Below are 22,069 nucleotides of genomic sequence, written 5' to 3'. Positions count from 1 at the left end.
TTTAATAGGCTGGCCGCTGCCGCTCTGCTTAGAGGCTTCATTTTAACCCTTGTGGTGCTGAATTATTTTTGGAGCAAGAAAAGCATCGGGTCTTAGCTTGTTTCATTCCCTTTTTACGCAATCAGTGCCACATAGGCTACTCAAACGAATTGCGCCTTTTGGATGGCAATCTTGCGCACAAATCACAAAAACATGCGTTTAATGCACGGACGCGCGTTTTCTCTCATGTTTTCAATTAAGTCCCCATAAATCCAGTGACTTACTACGGGTGACATTTACAGCACAAATTACATACCCACTGGTGATGTAGTTTATGCTTCTGGATTTAAATTGTCAAGATGCAGATAGACAACCAATAGTAGCCTACAACCGAGAACAGGCTGTCGTGCTGATTTTAGGGGAAACAAGCTGAGCCTTCTGGCACCATTAGAAAATTGCCACAGGTAGGCTGAAGGCTGCACAGCAACCCTCTGCTGCGTGTCAAATTAATGGCAGTTGAGCCCAAAGGACATGGTACTGGTTTGACGATCAGAGTGTGTGTGTGTGTGACCTATAATTGCAAGGCGCTGTCAGCAGATCGAAGCATCCGTCTGCACATCTGTGCTGCTTTAAGGGGATCGGAAATAAAAAGGGGAACTTCATTGTTGAACATCAGCGCCTTAGTTCGAGCGATAAACAAGCTTTGGGTGACACAGTGCTGTCATCTATAGAGGACTATATGTGTTAGCCTATTATTATACAAGTGTCATGATGAAACTTCTTTTACTGGTGTAGGTAGCCTAGATAAATGGAGATGGTTGATAAAACTTGTAATTTCAGCTCCCTCAGGTGCAGTGCTGCTGCATAAATAATGTCTGATGCAGTTATAAAAGAACAGTTATTTGAATTTTAATATAAGGTTATGTGGGCATATCTATTGTAAATGCATCTATACAGCCACACGTTATGTACTTGAATAAAACTCTTACTCTCAACTTAAAAGTATTTTTTCATGTGAATAGGCTACATCAGCTGTTGGAGGAGGGATTCCCACGACCTTGCTATCGAATGAAAAAATACAAGTGCACAAGTGGATTTTGTGCTGTAACAGTAGTTATTGATTTAGATTTCCAGATATCCTTCCCCCCCCCCCTCCCACCGCAGTCAAGTACGCATGGGACAAACCTCAACCTCTGTGCAAGGCCCCCCCTCCTCTCCTGACGTCATGCACCGAGCTGAAGCTATTGCACGAAAAGAGCTGCTCGCAGCCGCACTCATAGACAGGACTGTGGAGTGTGCAAAGGAGGGAGAGGGAGGGAGAGAGAGAGAGAGAGAGAGAGAAAGAGAGAGAGAGAGAACGAGCGAGGAGGAGAGGTGGAGGGAATACAGTTTGGATACTGGAAAACTACCAAGCGCGCACTGCACGTACCGAGCGGAAGGCACATCGACGGTGCGTAGCCAACATTACCTACCCCCCGTCCCCTGCGATCGGATTCAGGCGAGAATGGAGCTCCCTGCCGCCGGAGAGCACGTCTTTGCGGTGGAGGGCATCGAAAAGAAGCGCATCCGCAAGGTAACGTGAGAGGGAGCATGTTTGCATACGCGCTCAGGACGTTGAAATATTGCGTTTGACATGAGCCTCACCAAATGTTCCTTCTCCACCATCACAGGGCAAGATCGAGTACCTGGTCAAGTGGCGAGGCTGGTCTCCCAAGTAAGTCTTAATGCAACATTTTCTCCAATAATTAACATGTGCAATGAAAAAATGTTTTTATTTTGCAACAAAATCAAGTGTTGTTACTTAAAAATGCCATTCATCAAGGGCGTGCGCGCACAGTGTGTGTTGTTGTTGTTGTGTGTGCGTGCGTGTGTGTGTGTGTGTGAGTGAGTGTGAGAGAGAAAGCTGGGAGAGCGCGGTCGGTATGTGTTTCAGTGTATCCGCGGATGCCTTCACTAATTTATGCGAGGGAAGGGGGTAGGCACAGCCATGTAATCCCGTTTTAATTATTTCTGCTCCGCCAGCGAATTTACGAGACAGTGGTGCTAAAATGGCCGACTGTTTGCTGGTGCTGGAGGATCCTTTGGAGAGCACATACTTATTTGTGTTTGAAATTTTGGCTCTGCAGATGCATGCGTCCTCATGGTGGATTTGCTTTAGCGGGAATGTGAGTGATAGCCACAGTTGTTGCACACAAAACAAATCTGATGTTAAACTGGCGGCCTTCCTTACCTGTCCACTATACACTGACTGCACAGTGAAGATGTGGGAATGTGTATTTGTGACGGACAGAGGCTGCGACCTGCACGTGTGTAAGTTCGAAAAAAGAAGTTTGAACGTGACAGCTCTCTGACAGTTGCTATCTCCTCTCTGCAGATACAACACATGGGAACCAGAGGAAAACATCCTTGACCCGCGTCTCCTCGTCGCCTTTCAACACAGGTGAGAGAGATGTGGACTTCGCGCAGCCTCCAGTTCAGCCATGACCATAAATGGGCATGGGAGGAGGGGCGCTCTAGTAACTCTATCACTGATCCCCCCCTCTCCCTGCTCCTCCTCCTCCTCCTCCCACAGGACTGTCTCCCGGGGAAAAGGCTGGGGATGTGGTAGTGAGAATTCCTAAATCATACTAATGGGACGATTGGACACGCAGAAATATGCGTGGATGTAGATGTAAATTGTAACAAATTATCGTCTTATTATGTGATTTTGCGTCAGGAATTTGAAGGCTCAACGCATGCCATGACCCAATTTCACAAAGAAAAACCGAATAAGGTGCCTTTTTTGCCAGAATGTGCATGATGGACCAATGAAATTGTAAAATCAATCCCATGCATGCGTTGCTCAAACTACATATATTTGTTTATAATCATATTTTTACTAGTTTGCAACTGGAAAGCTTTAGCAGGACAGGTGCTAAATTAGCAGCTGCACTCCAGAGCCTGACTGTTTTTATTTAGGGTGCAGGGCACAAGCGCAGCAGTTTGTTGAGGTTTAATGGGAGGAGGCCAAGCTGCTGCCTCATCACCATACTAGTCTGAGATCTGCTAACAGGCTGTGCTTTACTTCTGGAGGCTAAATTTCGTATAGCGCTTTCCACCGAAGAGAAAACCGTTCAACAACACTAGTTTTGACACATCTCATGCAACTGCCACCTTTATTTTGCTATATAATGTTGTGGACGAAGAATATCTCACCTTGGATGCATACATTGTCAACCTGCTTTCAATCTTGGGTCAAGAGGCTTAATAGAAGCCTGTAAGATAATCAGAAACACATCAATGTCAATCTCGGAGGTTAAGATGTTAATGAATACAAATGCTGCTGTCATTTTAGCCCTGTGGCGCGTGCACAACATGCTTGCTGGACCCATGAGGCCTGTGAGATATACTCTCTCTGTAGGCCACCAGGTTGCTCGTGGGATTGGCGTAAAGACACTATGGCTGGGGAAAGGAATTCACATTTCTGAAAAGGCTAATTGACACGCAGTGCTCTCCAACGTTTACAGTGTACCATGCTCATATTCCCCCTGCCTGCCTGGCTGGCTGGCTATGTGTGTGTGTGTGTGTGTGTCTGGCTCTGGGCTGATGGTCATGGAGGGCTGCCTCTGCGCCGTGTGTGTGGATTCCTCTCTGCTCCCAGAGGATGGGGGAGGGGATCCGACGAGGGAGGCTGTAATTGCCAAATCTTCTGTGAATAGGGGTCACCCCGTTGGACGCTGTTTGAAATCGCACACATTATAGCATTAAAATGTAGCCTGTTTATTGTGGCAATTTTCTGGCAGCTCTGATAGTTTGAACATCTGTAGCAAGAGGCCAACAATGGGCTGGGTTTACGCATGCCTGGTGAAGCCTGTGTGCAGCCGGCCTTCACCCACCACTGGTTATTTATGAGCCAATGATGAGTCAAGGTTTATATCAGGGAGTCATTTTTCATAGACACCCCAAGTGCTCGGTCTAGTCACTACAACAATAACACGTTTTCCTTACTCCTCCCTTTATAAAAACAGTTCCATGTTTGTTATTAGTCAGATTGTAGGCGTTGTGTTGCACAAGGCATGGTGGTTTGCATGTTTTCAACAGCATGTATCCCAGAAGTACTCCACAATGTTGTATTTATCCAATTTCATCCCTACCTCATGACCCTAATTAGAGATTGAATGTAGAAGGAAGGGCGTGCTGGAGGAGGGAGGATGTTTGAAAGACAAGGAGAGATTTTCCCTGCTGTAGCCTTAATTGAATTTCTCCGGGATAATGAGAATATGGAATGGCCGATTACCATGGAGAGCAATGCAAATAAGGACCATAATGCTTTGCAGCAGGTCACATGTGGGCATTCATTAGTCCTCCAAATCTAGATTCCACTTTTGACCTTGAATAGGTAGAAAGGAATTAACGAATACTCAAAATGTCAAACCTGTAATTTTCTGTGTGATCTAATTAGATTTTTAATGCAGAAAGGTGAAACACTGTCAGTCAAATGAGATGTTGTGTATAGAAGGTAAATATGGTGGAAGGAAATGTAATTATCTTTTGTTTTCACAGAGAGAGTCAGGAGCAGCTGATGGGATATCGCAAACGGGGGCCAAAACCAAAACATCTTTTACTCCAGGTAATCATCTACAGGTCATCGCAGACATGCTAGTATCTGTGGAAATGTGCTTTTTTAAGCCTTACAGTAAGTTTCACTCTGAGAAATCAAAAAGGAGGAAAGGGCCTGTCAGGTGCAGTCATTGTGATCGTGGTTAGATTTATTTTAAAGAGATGGAGTAAAAGGCAAAGAGGTGAAATGGGTTGTTGCCTGAGGTTACGCAAGCGTTGCTTGAGTGCACTCATGTTCATTATTTCTTTATGCTAAATAGCTTCATATGCAAAACAAGTTTTAAAGAGAGCGTGTGATTGTAGGGTATTTTTGCACAAAGTGAATCTGTATCAGGAGAATGTTTTTCATGTCCCTGTTTGCAAAAGACAAAAAATAAATGTCTGAAAGTAGCACTTGTGTCGTGCTATGACTATCTTAACTCAGGCCTTTACAGGACCTTATTCTGAGCCAAATGTGATTATATATTTTGAGAGACTCTGAGTTGATTGCTATGCAGTGTCACTCCTTAAGAGGCATACCACTCTGCCAGAGTCACACGTGGCCAGCAATCAGGGATAAAGCGTGACATGTCTGGTGGCACTTCTCTGACCTGAGGTCACAGCCAAAGCGTCTTGAGCGTTCCGCTGCAGTGCCCCTTTGACGGCCCGAAGGGTCAGCCTGTACAGGAGGAGGGGGAGGGGACAAGATGGTGGGAGGGAGGTCGTTTTAACCTCAGACCTGATTGGATAGTTTATTTCAATATCCGATAGGCTTCAGCATCTTGTAAACTTTCATTTTGTCTGAATTTTGGCCTTTGTGTGAGCTTCATATATAGAAAGGTCTAAAAATCTGGATATCTGAGCCCCCAACAAGTAAAATACTAAATTGGCCTAAAATGTAGCTGTAGCGCTTATCTATTCTCGGATGCAAGCTAAAAAAGGTGGCCAATGGCAGGCTTTATACCAGCAGTCTACATTGGGGAGTCAGACTATTATAGTCTTGATTTGACAGTAAGATTTTAATGAAAACAGTTGAAATGTTCAACTTGGTCTCTTGTCTCTTTCTTCAAGGTACCCTCATTTGCCAGAAGATCCTGTATCCCTGCAGGTTTTGAGGAATCATCTCAGGATACAGAGGTTAACGTCAAGTCCGATCCCGTCCCGGTCCAGCGTCCTCAGCCTCAACAGTACCAGCTCAACAGCAAGAAGCACCATCAGTACCAGCCCAGCAGCCAGGAGGTCCCTGCTGACCAGCCAACCAATGGCAAGAAGAAGTTCATCTACCAGCTCAACAGTAAGAAGCACCACCACTATGAGCCGGACCCGAACATGTATGACGCTCAGGCTTCCAGGCTCAAAGAGGTGGTCAAAGTTCAGGAACTGGCCAGTAAACCGGCAAATCCTGGCTGGAACTTACCGCTGGCCCTGCAGCAGAAATGGGTTCGAGACAAAGACACAGGCTGCTTGAGCAAAGTCAAAGAGTTGGAAGTGGAGGTGAGGAAACCAGCTGTTAAAGACGCTAAAAGTGAACAAGCCCTTAAACCCAATCCTAAGCAGGCAACCTTGCCTAGCGCTGTTAGCAGCAAAATGAAGATAATCAAGAACAAAAACAAGAATGGACGTATTGTTATTGTCATGAGCAAATATATGGACAGCAACAAGGTTCATGGAGCAAAGGGTAAACACGGGGAATCATCGAGCGAAGTGAAACACCAAAACACCAAACCTCTAGAGAACAATCCAGCACACACAACCAAAATGATGGAGCACCCGGAGAACGGTATCCCCAAAGAGCTCTGTAACGGCAGCTCCCTCCCTGCCGCAGAGCATCCTTTAAAGTGTTCCCCAAAGGACAGACATTTCTCCAAACCTTCGCCAAGCACAGCAGAGGAATACAACACCGAAGTGGCTCGCGGTCAGGCCGATTTACCGGATGATCTACCCCTTCAGTTGACCGCTAGCTCGCCCCTGACGTCCTGGGCTGTTGACACCAACATCGCGACCCCTACATCCGTCGACCAGATCAGGATCCCTTCTTTCCCCAACGACCGCAAGCGAAAGCTATCAGATCATGTTGAGGACAGGAGTGTCTCCAAAACCTACCTGACTTCAAGAAGCTTCAGTGTCCCCAGCACTGTAGTCATGCCAACTCAGGACAAACCTATGGACCTCCACTGTAGCGGCCCACGCCACAGCAGCACATGTACATATGAGGTTGTGGACTCTGGCAGCCAAGAGGAGCCGATGGACCTGAGCTGCCCAAAGACTAAGAATCAGGTGGAGCTAGAAATACAGCCGGAGCCTGAGCTTGTTGTCACAAACACACCTCCTGTGACAGAAGACACACAGAAATCCACAGAGAAATCTAAAGAAGCACCTGTTGAAAAAACCTCCCCTTTTATGGGAAATATCATAATCACTGACATCACAACAAACAGTCTCACCGTCACCTTCAAGGAATATGTTTCTTTTTAATAAACCGTTTGTAAAATGGGACTACCAGTGACCAATTGGATGAATTCTGTTAATATGTACATAATGTAAAAACATCAGAATTTTGTATATGTGGAAATTTATAATTTATCATTCAAATTCAATATGTTTCTTATACTGTTTTATACTGTAACTCCTCTGTGACGTCGTAGCCAAGAAAGTGCCCTCGAGGATTTGAGCGAATGCATTCAGGTGGATGTGTTCCACTTTTAAAAAAAACTGTTTATTTGTCATATGGAGCTTAATGGGATACTTTTGCTGTTGTTTCATATCTGTACCAAACTTATAACCTGAGATGTATGAAGGTTTATACATATTTTGTATGAATAATATCACTTATTTTGGTCCTGATAGAAAGTAGAGAGGGTGTTGTTGAGTAATGGTGATCAAAGATCTAATTGAAAGCACTTAATAACATTTTCATATGTTGGTTTGTGTCATTACGAGTGGAGAAACAGCTGTACCCTTTAAGTCTTATTTCACTTTTTACTTCAGATCGGTACCCTCAGACTGAATTGGCATATTTAGTTACATGTTTTGTTTGTGGCTTGTTTGAGAAATGATTAGCCATGATGACTTGCAAATGTAAAAAGCAGGCGTGTCTGAATACAGTCTAAACACAGTGTGGGACGTACTCGGCTGTGTCAACAACTTTAAAGAAATGTCCTGGTCTTTTCTTCTTTTGTCAGGTTTTTGTCTTGCTATTGAGAAGCAACAAAGCCGTCAATGGATATGCCCTTGCAACCCAATCTATTGCTATGTTGCACGTTTCACCTTTAGCAAACATTTATGGATGAAAATGTGACATCTCAAAACTTTGTTATCATTAAGAAAATGGTGTCATTTACGTATGTTTGACTTCCCGTTAAGACGACGTATCGATTCTTATCATTATTAGGTCGGGATTTATTATTATTGACCTCAGATATGGCTGGAGTTACTTTAAAAATACATATGCTAGTCTCATTGGGAGTCTCCTAATGTCACACAGGTTAGCAATGTTCATCTCATTTTGCTTTTGAAGCTCATTATATGATCTGAAAAACACGTTTGACTTCTATTTGCTTTAGAAAAAGCTTCTGTTATGAGTATGTTACACAGCTTGAATGTGTCGGGAGGCTGCCTTTGTATACGGTTACATGTGTTCCAATGAGTGCAAGCTGTTTTGATTATGCTGCTGAAAATTCAAATGTCAAAGCTGTTGGGTGTAACCTGCATTTGAGTCTAAATTGCCTTCTACGCTCATTTAATGCAAAACCAGTAAGAATGCTATAATGCTATGATAAAAAATGAAGCATATTTATTGACATTTAATTTGTTGTTCATAACCAGTTACAAAGATGCTCTCTGCATCAGATGCTGCAGGTGACTCCATTGAACAGTTAAAAAGATATTTTGAGTCTGTTTGCTCATTTTTATCCTTGATCTTTTGCTTTGTTTTGTTTGTTCTTTCTGGCACTTGGTTTAAAATCAAAATGATTGATATAAAGTATGTTCTACCAAGAGTGGGTTGACTTATTGCTGTTGATACAGCTTACTGGATGGTATGTTTCACAATGAAGAAAGAAATGACCTCTGATGTTGTTGCACTGATATTTGGTGGGTTGGTTATATTGAGCATACTATTGTCAAACTTCATAATTTTTTCTAGGTTCTAGATTTTTTTTTTTTTTAAATCATTGTTCATGCCCTGCAGTTGTTACGGAGCCTTTCTGCTCATACAGAGAAAGAATGGAACAATAAACACTAGAAACACTAACTTGGTTGTGAACCATGAATAGAAAAACAGATCATGTTGCATAATCATAAATGATCCTGCACAAAGGGCCCTCTGTATTGCATAACTGCACCGGCCACTTGTATTATTAAAACTTTACCCATGGATTATTTTTCTACTGCAGCTCGACCCCAAGCAGGAATGTAAACATCACAACATTACTGGAATTCTTAGATTCTATCAAAAAGAAAGGCGTCATGGAGGGTAAGTGTGTTGCCGTCACTTGGCTTAAAGACCTGTTCCTTCCAGCACAATAAGGTCTTAATGTCAGCATGACATTTAAAAATATTGTATCTACAATAGGCTTCATGGCATTTCCAGATCATTGGGTTAGTTGTTATGAAGGGCTGTGTTGTCTGTAAAGGGCCAGTTTCACTATATGACACCAATTCTCCCTATATTATTATCATAACTGTAAAATATAGAGGCAAGTTCAGACCTAAAAAGACACAGATATGCAAAGCTTCTGATACCCATTTGTACAAATATCAGCTGGCCTTTCATGACATTGCCAAATATGTAGGCCTCTCTCAGTCTTGTCTTGTACCATTGTCTATAATTACCTTAATATTGGTTGTTAAATTTGTCCTAAACATCTATTGAACATCATAAAAACAGACATTTTCCCTCCTCAGTTAGGTTTCCTTATCCAAAGTGAAGTTCTAAGAACAGAGGGTGTGGTATGGAGTACAGATTGTAAAGACCATTGAGGAACATTTGTGATTTGTGATATTGGGCTGTATAAACAAAATTGACTTGACTTAGGATCATTAAAAGGCCTGATCTAAAATTATAAGCCGATATTGTTGTTGCTATATGCTGGAATCTCAAGCTTGTAAAGAGAATAACTTGAATGTTTTGAGTGATAGAAAGGCCCAGGAATGTGTGTGTGTGTGTGTGTGTGTGTGTGTGTGTGTGTGTGTGTGTTTGTTGTGTTTCGAATGTGACAAAAATGTCGAAATGCTCTAAGGATGCCAGTTTTCCATCATTTCCACCTATTTCTTTTTTAAATTAATAAACTTTCTCTCTGAACTCCCTTATTTCTCACAGAAGTAGTTTTCTGGCTTACAAGTGCATAAATTCCACATGAAGCCAAAGAAAATGATTTTCCAATGGGGTGGCACACTAAAGGTGACACATACCTGACACCTTTAAATGTCTGTCATCTGTATGGCATCAGGCGGTTAATCAGTTAGTATAGGGCTACCATTTCACAATAATTACCTTAACATTAACTGTCCTAAATTTGTCCTAAACCCATGTTCACACATAAAAACAGACATTTTATCTCCACTACCTCTCTGGGATCTCGCGTTGGAAATGGCCTATTAGGACCAGCCGAAGTGCACATTAAGAGTTAGGCCTGATTAACTTCAAGTTCAAACATCGCTGTCAGTGGCCACTTCATACATCCAAATAAATCTATTAATTAACAAATAAAGAACACATTTCCGTTGTTGTTTGCGCTGTGTGAGCTCCTCGATGTCTGTTTAAAGCAAACATGTGAAAATCCAAACGATTACTCCAAACGGGCCCACGGGGGACTGCCTAAAACTGTCTGCCAAAGACACGCATGAAAGCACATTTTCTCAGTTGCGAAACTCAGCCGGTATCAGTTGATATGAGCGGAATTTCAAGTCATGAACACACATAGCTACTCTCTCTCTCTCTCTCTCTCTCTCTCTCTCTCTCTCTCTCTCTCTCTCTCTCTCTCTCTCTCTGTCTCTAAGGCTATCTCTATATGTCTTTTATGGCTTTGAACCAACTATGTGAGTCAGTCATGCATCAGGAAACTGAAACATCGTTGAGCAGGGGAACATATTTATAGACCAAGTGTGATGTTTCACATTCCCCCTTTATCATCTTACCCACCAGCAGCCTGCACAGTGTCGGTTTCATCCCCGCACAGTGAAGCCTCTCATGATCATGTTAGCAGCAGGATTGTTTGGATCATATAAAAGCCCGGTGTGACCTGGAGGAGGCCTGTTTCACACAACATTAATAGATCTAAATAAAGAGATAATATTTTAAAGTAAAGGGGCTTCCATTAATTATGGAATTACCTGTATTCTCTTTTCAAATACACTTAAACAATTGTTTCAGTTTCCCTGAGTGGATCTTTCATTGTATCTATCTGTTAAACACAAATAGATGTAACCTATAAACCTAAAATAGTTATAGTGTGAGACACGAGAGCTGGTGTTGTGGTGTTGCGTATCAGGCTGCTGTAAAGGATGCTTTCTAATTCGAAGCATGCGCTGAAATATGGCAAAGCTGCAGGTTTCTCGCTTGTGGTTGTGTGAGCCACCTTCAGCAGAAAATGTCGCCCGGTAAAGTAGGACAGTGAACAGCGAGCTGTGTGCAGCAGTTGCCCAGAAACCAGAGAGCCAATAATGTTCTCACAGAGCCAGCACTGTTTATTCATGTACGGCTGTCGCCATTGCGGCTCCCGCAGACTCACTTTTCATCGACTCACAGCCAAATATGGAGAACAGCAGCAGCGCAGCAGTCTGTGTGAAGCATGCCTGCTTTCTGCACGCACCAGCCGCCTTTCTCTCTGAACACAAACCGTGCATGCTCTAGCCATTATAGTAACGACAGGAAATGTCGGTCTATGACTATCAAAATGGTGGTTCATATTTCGACGGCAGCCACAACGCATCTTTTGTCCGCGGCGCGCCCGCCTTTGTCTGCTCCACAGCGGGGAGAATTTAAACAGATAGCAGCAAATATATCATTCAGTATCTTGTTAGAGAATGAAGACGGACAGACGACAGACCGCCTCCCTCCCTTATGTTGCGATTTCATTTCCCACATCTGCAGTAGGCTAAATGATCCAAATTCTAATTAACCTCACAAATAATTATAATTAATTAAAGCCATGCCTATTTACTTTCATGTGTGTCATTTAATGTAACTATTAAGTCAGGATTTCACAACACAGCCTAATAAAGAGCTCTGATCAAGAAGAAATGGAGAGAAATCCATTTGTAGGCAATATCTTTCAATTATACTATGCATTTTTTGGTAAATTCGTGTCAATTAGCTGTGAGGGTTTCTGTTATTATGTCACCTTTTATCTGCATTCGCCTGTGAAAGCTGCAACGTCTTTAATATGGCCTCAGTGGCCAATTCATTTGTTGTCGGTCAGCGGAGGTTTCTGGCCCACAGCATCAACAAAAAGGCTTTGGTGTTAGATGCGTGATGCGGGGACTTTAGACCTGCTTTATTCATTCAAGGAACATACACTCTCACAGGCCTGCACACGTTTCACAGCCTGACAGCACACGTATTCATTTTGAATAGACAGACTGGAAAAGAGAAAGCAAAACTGAGTAAAAATTCTGAAAATTAAAATAATCCGGTATTGTGCCCATGGTCTATTGTGTTTAGAGCATTTTAATTCATTTGAATTATTTTTTCAAATTGTAACCTATTTGACCTTTCAGCTCAGTTGAAAGGGTAATGATAACCTGGAGGCTTTGGCAGGTAGAAGGACTGCAAGTTTACGCTGACGTTTCTCTTTGCCAAATTTAAGATTTGGGCCAAATGTCTTATTATTATTTTTTTAATTCTAGTTTTCCATTTTAGCTGATGAATGTAGGGAATTGCACATGAGGCCTGCAGAAAATGAAGCTAAAGCTGCGCACTTTACTCGCATTTGTGGTTAATTTGTGTGATTACTATTCCGAGTAAATGTTTAAATCACCACCATATTACTTGTTCAAGATATTCCAGAAAATCTGGCTGTTGGGCTTTTTTTTTCATAATAATAATAATAATAATAATAATACTAGCATAATAATAATAAAATTACAATTTGCTACTGACTGCAGAAATACAAACATTTTATGTTTGAATACAATATAAGTGCTTCGTTTTATTTGTGGAGTAAACAGCCAATAAATGAAAAACACAATAAAAATAATGTTAACAATAATTATTATTATTATCACAATAATGTTTCCAAAGTAATAATCGTACTGCCGTCACTGAGGAATAACCGAAATCTTAGAAACATCAGGCCCTCATGGCCATATTTATACAAGAAGGAATGAAGAAGATAATATCATCTTTGTTGTCTGTGAATGCACAAAACATTCTTCCACTGATTACAGAAATAAAGTTGGCTCTGAACATTTTGTTTACATAAACCAGAAACAGTTCAGCTGATTTAATAATATAAATGTAGCCAAAACTTAACTTCACTAACACTAACTCCAACCAAAAAGTTTACCAAAATACAGTTACACCTTAACGAAATTCAAAACTCATTCAGAAAGTAGAATAATGAAATGTAGCCCTTTAGAATAAAAACTGCTGACTATAAAGGCTGTGAATATTCGGTTTGTGTTTTGAGTGAAGGAATCGACATTAATGCTCTCGTTTTGGACCATATTTACATTTTATGTAATTTGGTTTGATTAATAAAAATCTAAAGATTCTAAATTAACTGACGTCCCTTTACTTTTTACGTCCAATAGATTAAACAAAAAGAAATAGCCCCTGGATCATTAAAAACCGACCGACCCTTTGATTAGTTTTTTGGGGAGTAATCCATTGTGTTATGTATTATAACGCAATGTTTGTGGGCTACAAACTGAATTATGTGCGCAGAAGGTGAACGATTGTTTGCTGCTTTACGGACAGACATAGCGTGCGTAAAATATTCTCCATGTTCAAAAGTCCAATTACGCATCGTGTGGCATCCCAGGTAAAAAAGTAGTATACTTTCGTGTATTAGAAATATGAATGAAGTACATGAAGTATAAAACAAGCATGCTTCTACTTGTTGTGCTTTATTTAAAGAGTATTTAATATGTACTTTTTAAAAGTATACTTCAAAATAGATTAAGTTCAACTTCAGAGTCCAAAAAGTAAGTAATTTAACAGTAATCAAATTATTTTTTAAATATACTTTTTGAAAGTGTACTTTGTTGTTAATGTATTTTAAATTGTATAGAAGTTAATTTTTTTTAAGTGTATTAAATTTGACATACTTAGAGTGGCAATTCAGTGTACTTATGGGAAGTATATTTTTTGGAAATTAATTGTTAGTATACTTTTTTAAAGTGTACTATGATCTCACTTCATTAGAAGTGTGACTTCTGTACACTTTATACAGTACACTCTAAAATAAGTGTATTTTTAGTGGCATATCAGAGTACTTTCATAAAATATGTTAAAATACAAAAATGTATAGTGGTAACTTAGTGTACTTATAGTAAGTACACTTATTTTTAATACAGAGTTAGTATAATTTTGGAAAGTGTACACTAATTTCACTTCATCAGTAGTGTAATCTTAGTACACAAAGTGCACTAAATATAAGTGTACTTTTATTAACATATCAAAGTAGGCTACACTGAAAAAATGGGAAATAGCAGGTCTTTGAATTTACAAAAATGAATTTAGAATATGCTACGCAATTCATTTATATTCCTTTCAAGAACATGGTTCAATCATGTAGACTAAAGTTGTTTTTGTATATATTCCTTTTGCGTTGATTGAAATTGATTGAATTGAACATTTTAAATGATCGAATTAAGTTTGGTCACTACCGGAAATGGTATATTTGAATCAAATGGCGCCAGGAAGTGTAGGTGGCACTTCCCGGGCACTGACACCAACCGTTTATATACTGTCTATGCTGCCAGCACCGGCTAACTGTTTCAACAAGGACATCGCCAAAACAAGAAGAATGTGAAGAAGAATGTTGAGCATGTGTTGGCTGCGTGCAGGATTCATTCTACCGCAGCCATGTGTTGTCTTCTTTACGAAAAAGTAAGTTAACATCAATCATAATGTTTTTGTACTGCATGTAACAGTTATAAAAGTCTGTTCACTTGTTTGTGCATTCTATAAATATATCGGTTTTCTTATAACTAAGTTAGCTAATACCATCACTAACTAGTAACTACTTAGTTTAGCATTAATAATTGTGTTTCTCCCCCTGACGGTCCCGCTCCTAACAACGGTATTTCAATGTAGCTAACGTAATGTTAATGGCAGCCGTTGAAGAGGAGCCAGTCAGCCTCATAAGAATGAGTGTTAAGTGGTCGGGTTTAGTTCGCAACATTTAAATTACATTGATGCTGTTGTAACGTTACTTTATGTAACAAAAAAAGGTCCGTCGAGTTGTTTGGGCCTAACGTTATATGTTGGTTTGCTAATAGCTAAGGTTAGCTAGCTAAGACCACAGGCTTACAAGTTCAATGTAACGTCGGGTAAGAACGAACGAGTGTTGTAGCTAAAGCTGTCGGTTATTCAGTAAGACTCTGTGTGTGTGTGTGTGTGTGTGTGTGTGTGTGTGTGTGTGTGTGTGTGTGTGTGTGTGTGTGTGTGTGTGTGTGTGTGTGTGTGTGTGTGTGTCGGTTATATGCGGGAGGGTGCTGCTGACATGAAAATGTATCGGGGCAACTAACGTTAGCACAATGTATGGGAATTGTTTATCATGTCATTTTCCTAATTCTCTCTCCACTCCTGCACACTAAAGAAGCCCTCCATAAATCATTAAGTTTTCATATTAAATGAAGCAGCGGTTTAAATTGTAAGGCCCAACGTCTATTTATTTATTTTTCATCTTTCTCCTACTATAGTCATCTTTTTGTCTCAGTTTTAACCTTTCCTCTATTTATTTTCTTACTTATCTTCATATTTGTATCTTTCTTTGTCTTTACTGTCAATCTCTTTCCTACGTGATTTGGAGTTGACCACAAGGCTAGTACCTTTGTAGGAACCATGTTGTAATATTCTTAGAGAAATATGTACCCATATGACAGTGTACACCAGTAGTTGACTTCAAAGTGTAGTGTGTTTTTAAAAAAACAATGCAATCCACATGTTTATATATGTTTATTACAGTTAATAATAATTAAATAATCTAAGTACTACTAACTGTGGTAAAGCCACATAGTTTGTGTGATTTGTTTCTGACTTTCATATGAACGTTTACACCAAGCTTGGTCAGTGCTCAATATACTACTGTGATTTGAAGTAGTTAAATAAAAGATGTCATTCATATAAAGTCATGCATCACCTAATTCATCATCACATACAGGCCTGGCCTCCAGGAAATAACAGTTTGTTTAATCTATCTAATCTTGTGTTGTTCATACTATACACGGATGTATTACTTGTCTTTGTTGAATAATACAGAAGACAAAGAGCTTAAAAAATTATTGCATATTAAATTGCAATCACAATATTTGTGGAAAAAAATCGCAATTAGATTATTTTCTAAAATCGTTAGCCCCACTTACTACTCCCTTATGATTTAATACTTGTGTATTTGTTTCTCGATTGGTCTTATTGACAGCCCTTTTTTTTTTTTTTTTTTTTTTTTTAATAGGGCATGGATGAAGACGCCATCAACAAGGCCTTTGAAGAAACCAGTGTTGGGATTTATGTTATTAAAGAACATGCTTCAAGTGATGAACCAGGGGACATTGGTATTGTCCTTGAAGGCATCAAGATGTTGCAAGATCTTTATAATGTAGCATTACCTGTTGCTACGCTGTTTGGACTAATGTACAGTATGCCCTGAACTTCAGCTACCCTGCTCGCCTTCGATCCAAAAGATTTGCATGGAACTTGATGGAGGGAAACTTACCAACAAAGCACTTGCTCTAAAAAACAGGCTCTTCCAGTGAAAGGGCCAGAGAGACTGCGCCGTCAACCAAACAGCGTAGTTGTCCCTAAAGGCATCGTTGGTATGACTGTACTCTAGTTTTTTTTTTGTTTAAATTAACTGGACAGGATTTGCATGGAGCTGCATGGAAATAACCTTTTGCAAACCAAGCAAAAGTTTTCTCTCTAGAAAACAGACTTCTTCATTAAAGCCCAACAGGCATCTTTGGTACTGCTATCCCAGATGGAATTTTTTTTTTTTTTACACAGGGTTAACATTTTTTGTCATTTGAAAAAATACTTTGAAAACAGAGTGCACAATTTAAAGGGTAACTTCGGGTTTTTCAACTTGGACCCTTTGTTCCTCTGTTGTTGTTACTGATGGGAACAACGATCTTCAACATTGGTCCAGTATAAAGAGACTAGGCCTGTCACGATACAAGTTTTGCTGGACGATAAATTGTCCCAGAAATTATTGTGATAAACCATAATCTTGTTGTCCTGAGACCATTTTCTCCTTTAGTAGGCTATGTCATCTTGTACAGTTGTGGAATTGCCGTTTGTGGCACGTATGTTCCCCCAGGCAATTGGTACTGACCGTCAAATGTTTGCATAATTCCTCGAGTGTTTTTGCGATAGACTGCAGACTCTGTACTGTGCGCGCACACACAAACAAACACTGGCGCCACTTTCCTGAAACCGCTTGCAAGACATCGTCCACAGCGGCGTATGTCCGAGCACGGCGGATATCGCTCATATTTTTTTTTTTTTTTTTTTTTTTTTTTTTTCTCTTGACGCTGCCTTAACTGTTCAAGGTTCCTGCTTTTGCCAATATCTGCTTTTGTGTTTTACTTTTGTGTCAATAATAAAGATCCTTTTCTGAAAGGCAATTTATAATCTGGTGATGTAATGCACTTGAACTGAATTGTAATATAATACACTTGTAGTGTAATAGCAACATTCATGCTTAAGTATAACAAAATGGGGATAAAAGTACAGATGAAATATACTTCAAACAATTTGTTTCTACCTTACACTATAATAACATTGCACTGAAAGTACGTGTTTATGAGGTTTAGGTTGTAATTGAACTTCACTTCAAACACATTATTATTGTCATAGTGGGACACTTTAAAAGCACTAAATATAGTTATGAAGTGCATTTGTAGATCACTTGAAATATCACAGAGGCATACTAAATTAACATTTTATAGTAATTATAAGTATGATAGCATGCACAAAATATACTTAAAACAACTATAAGTTGTGCTGCAATGCCTTTTTAAGTGTATTTCAATAAGACTGGCAATACAATGCAATTGTACTGTAAGTGTGCTTAATTGCTCATGAATCTTGATTTTCATTAGTGTATTTTAGTGCACTTGAAGTTTCAAAAAAGTTCCATTTTAGTATACTATTTACACAAAGTGTAGTCAAATAGATGTTAAGTTGAAGTTAATACATAATTGAATACACTTAACTATACTTGGATTTGACGAAAATAGTACAAAATTTAGAAAATATACTTAGTACACTTTATTAAAGTATATTTTTAATAGAATTCTTTTTCACCTGGGATTACATTTTGATTTATGGGCTAATTTCTGTTGCTATTTAGCACCTGAAAAGCTGACGTTGTAAATGAAACTGTTGTGTGCAGATTGTACTAAACATTATTTTAAATAATCAATAACTTATCCAAATCAAAGTGTGTCTGATGGTTACTGTAAAGTTTTTACCATATATGGGACATATCTGACCGTTTATGTTCCCTCTTGGTACAATTTTATGTAGGCATTTATATCAATGAGGATATTAATTTGAATGTTATTGTTGAATTATTCCTGCTTTTACATGTAGGCTATTGACTCATATTTAATTTGAAATGGGTTGTACGTGAGGAGGAAACATTTTATTAAACCGGTCAATTTCCTCTCTCGTTGATTTCATTTCAATTTTTTTTTAATACAAGTGAAATTAAAATGTATTTTTCTTCTTTTTGTACCCCCTCGGGGACCTCAGGGGGGGGTCCGTGGACCGCTCTGACTTTGATTGTCCCACTGTGCCAGACATTCCTGTACAGCAGCCAGAGCAGCGGGACTCCGCCCCTTCACTCAGAAACCCGGAGCACGTAGCAACAACCGAGCCAATGTGCTCCACCACGATCCGTCCTACCGACTGCGGTGCCTGGCAACAGAAAAAAGACGTGATGACGTCCTCTCCAGATTGCGTATTATGGGATGTGCGGAATTAAACAACCCGAAGAGGACACGGGGAAGCCAAAAAATAATAATAAAAGAGACAGAAATAAACGAGGTGCATGGTGAATCATGGAGCTCTCGGCTGTTGGTGAGAGCGTCTTCGCAGCCGAGTCTATCATTAAACGGCGGATCAGACGGGTATTCGCTGCTTTTTTCTTCTTCTTCTTTTTAACCCACTGGCTGTGTCTCCACACCTATTACGCAACCATTTGTTTGTGCGGAGCCTGCAGGCAATCCTCTGATAACCTGAATCTATTACGGATCTGTTTTGCAGGGTCGCTGGGAATATCTCGTGAAATGGAAGGGCTGGTCTCAGAAGTGAGTATTGTAACCGAGGCTGCGAAGGACAGCGCTCCATCCTGGCCGCTCGTACAACTGCACCACCTCAGACTCTGTCGTAATTCAGCTTGTGGATGTTTGTTTTTTTTAATCATTTCATCTGCGTGCTCTTGTGTGCAGTAGGTCAGTAACAGGTCACTGTATGCCTGGTGGCTCGTGTGCACAAGTCATGAGGTTGTAAATGTCTGAGCTTCAGCCCGCTGGGATGCATTAAAGTCCACACTAGCTTTAGCAATGGCTGGGTTCACCATGCGTCACTATCCGCTAGTGTGGAATTGCGGCGCGATCGCTTTGATTAAAGTATTTACACCGCGCGCGCGCGCGTGTGTGTGTGTGTGTGTGTGTGTGTGTGTGTGTGTGTTGATGGGTGATTCGCGGTAACAAACACCTCTCCTGCTTGTTGTTGGGACACAGGTACAGCACTTGGGAGCCGGAGGAAAACATTCTGGATGCACGTCTCTTCGCTGCCTTCGAGGAGAGGTGAGGGTTTGACAGCGCAGCAGTAGGCCTCTCTCACAAACAAGACGGCACCGCGTTTTCTGTACCACAAACATGCTCATTCAAATAAGACATTTAGTCTACATTTGAATCTTTAAATATATTTTGGAAGGAAGTGATTCCGGGATGATTCTGTTTGCAGTTCAGATAGTTGCAATGTGCGATCCAATTCCCTTATAACAAACAGCGCATTTGTTTTATTCTGATTTATTTTGATTTCACTTATTTCTAATAAAAACTGTCTTAAAAACTGGAAAAATCTCGCTGCATTGGCAGAGTTTTGCCCTCACTTGGAAAATTAGATTTTCCGTTTCAAAAATAGGCTAAAATAAATATATTTGTTAATGTGTTGTGATTAATCTTGTAATGATTTTTTTATTCATTAGGGAGCGCGAAAGGGAGCTGTTCGGGCCGAAGAAGAGGGGTCCCAAACCTGAGACATTTCTCTTGAAGGTGGTTGCACGTTTTAATGCGCATTTCGTGGTTTTCATTTCATCTTCTCGCCTTTCTGAGGCGATACAGATGATGAGTAATTTCCATCATATGACATACTGCATCCATATTCATTCTGAAACTGTTGGACTGTGATTCACAAACTGGTGGAATGACAATTGCAACCCAAAAGAAAAGCCTTCATTTAGTTACCCACTCTGTGGTTTTCATGAGGTTAAGTTGAGCAGCCTACCGTGTTTAAACATCCTGTGTATAGGCTATTATATAGTTTTATGTAGCTGACATGCATTCCTTAAAAAGCGAAGCAGTTTTAGGACGAGGCCTTCGAAACTCAGTGCAACCAAACAGATCTGCAGCTGCTTCTCTTAAAGCTTTTAAATTTCCTCAGGAGACTTCACATTTTCATCTCCGGAAAGCCTCCTCTCATAAACGTTATTTGCTCTGTCCTCAGGCCAAAGCCAAAGAAAAGGCGTATGAATTTAGAAGAGAGGCGCCCAGGGGGATCCAGGTTTCCTATCCCATCCCGGAGCCTGTCATAACACCAAGGGCCCGGGAGGGTTTACGCGCCGTGGTTCCCACAATATTCCCACCGAGCGCGGTCAACAGAGGTGAAAGTGTCCACATCCGACCACCAGAGCCAGAGAGGAGGCCCAGACCGACTCCAACAGCTTCTCTGACAGTCCGAGAAGCCGTCCGGTTCCCCAAAAAGAGAGGGCGCAAACCCAAGCTGCAGTTACATTATGAGAAAGATCATGAAGGCAGCTCAGCAGAGCCGGACACCAAACGGAGCAGGTCACTGGAGGAGCCGGTGTCACACGGTTTGTCCAACATGTCCCGACGCTTGTTTCATCACGGAGAGACGTCAGATCACAGCCTCATCCAGCTGACTAGGAGGTTTCAGGAGAAGACCACGATAACACCCAAACACAGCCGCGAGCAGAGACACGCAGGGTTGTCTTACAGCTGCGCATTCAGTCCAGATGTGCTGAAAAGTGATCAGGGGGGAGACAGGACTCAGTGTTTGAGCAGGATGTCTATTCCTCGGCCCAGCAGCTCTGCAGAACACCGCAGACATCAGGTGAAAGAGTGCTGTCTGCCCCCGGAACAACCGGCGGTCATCTCCACACAGTCCGAGTCCATCCATGATCAGTCCACGCGACCAGCCTCGTCCTGGACCCCCAGTTACACCAACCTGGACACTGTGACCGTGACAGATGTCACCATGAACTTTTTGACAGTAACCGTGAGAGAGAGCAGAACGGAGAAAGGCTTTTTCAGAGAGAAAAGATGAGTATGCTTCGGATATAGGTCAGAAAAGGCTAATATGCGTAAATAATTGTTTAAGAAGCTAACTAACAAGCCTACTGTAATACTATATTTTTTTCTATACTTTCAAACGTGTGCATACAGATATTTAATATGCTGAAAATAAAAAAAAATGAAAGTGACATGGTGAGTTTCTGTTTTTTTACACTCAATATTATCTTCTCATCTGTTTTTGTTTTTGTCAATCATAGAGGCTAATTTGTGGAATACTCCGACAACATAAATTTGCTAAAACGCATCCAGCTATTGATTATGACTGTTCAAAGTTACAACATTTCATCCGAGCTTCAAAGTGAGTTTGGACTTTGTAAGGCCACATGAGTCTAACAAGGTTGTGAAATGGAGGCTATAGTATACAGCCTACTTTTTTCATTTTCCAAACTAATTATTAATAATGTTTGTAGGCAGCAGGATCACGTCACATAATCGAAATACTCAATCTCACTTAGAATTAGTTATATTTGATTGCAGGAAAATTCAACTATTGAAGACCTAAATAAATTATCCACGCGGCCCTAACCCCTAATCTAAAAATGATTGGACGGCGGAATAAAGTATTTTTGTAAAGGCTTTACTTCTGTACGACGAATTATTCTAGCACATCCAAGAGATAAAATGTGCTCTTTTGGATTTATTAAAAATAGGTTGTTTTGCTGTTGTAATTTAGTGTCAGGAGTTTCTGGTCACACATGTTCCTGTGACCCCACCGGTTCAATTCAATCAACGAGGGCCTGAT

The 22,069-nt window shown here is 40.6% G+C and overlaps 1 protein-coding gene and 1 long non-coding RNA gene across 2 annotated transcripts; both read left to right on the top strand.

Moving 5' to 3' along the window:
- Positions 1–1,241: 1,241 nt before the first annotated feature.
- On the top strand, positions 1,242–21,455 carry cbx4 (chromobox homolog 4 (Pc class homolog, Drosophila)). The gene is made up of 12 exons (XM_028599228.1): positions 1,242–1,552; positions 1,650–1,693; positions 2,354–2,419; positions 4,522–4,588; positions 5,629–7,020; positions 16,179–16,357; positions 18,479–18,686; positions 18,784–18,855; positions 18,992–19,035; positions 19,471–19,536; positions 19,941–20,007; positions 20,459–21,455. The coding sequence occupies exons 1-12, from the start codon at positions 1,484–1,486 to the stop codon at positions 21,296–21,298; spliced, it is 3,114 nt and encodes a 1,037-aa protein (XP_028455029.1). The 5' UTR covers positions 1,242–1,483; the 3' UTR covers positions 21,299–21,455.
- On the top strand, positions 14,350–16,357 carry LOC114569740 (uncharacterized). Its single transcript, XR_003694418.1, has 2 exons — positions 14,350–14,611; positions 16,179–16,357. It is a non-coding gene; the product is annotated as an uncharacterized LOC114569740 (long non-coding RNA).
- Positions 21,456–22,069: the final 614 nt, after the last annotated feature.

Source organism: Perca flavescens, chromosome 15, assembly GCF_004354835.1.
Source record: "Perca flavescens isolate YP-PL-M2 chromosome 15, PFLA_1.0, whole genome shotgun sequence".
Lineage (NCBI taxonomy): Eukaryota > Metazoa > Chordata > Actinopteri > Perciformes > Percidae > Perca > Perca flavescens.
The sequence above is the reverse complement of the archived record's forward strand: the minus strand, read 5'-3'. Positions and strand labels throughout refer to the sequence as shown.

Coding starts and splice junctions, on each gene's coding strand:
- cbx4 (XM_028599228.1), top strand. CDS start 1,484: ATGGAGCTCCCTGCCGCCGGAGAGCACGTCTTTGCGGTGGAGGGCATC. Junction 2,420..4,521: donor CTCGTCGCCTTTCAACACAG/GTGAGAGAGATG, acceptor TTGTTTTCACAG/AGAGAGTCAGGAGCAGCTGA. Junction 19,537..19,940: donor TTCGCTGCCTTCGAGGAGAG/GTGAGGGTTTGA, acceptor TTTATTCATTAG/GGAGCGCGAAAGGGAGCTGT.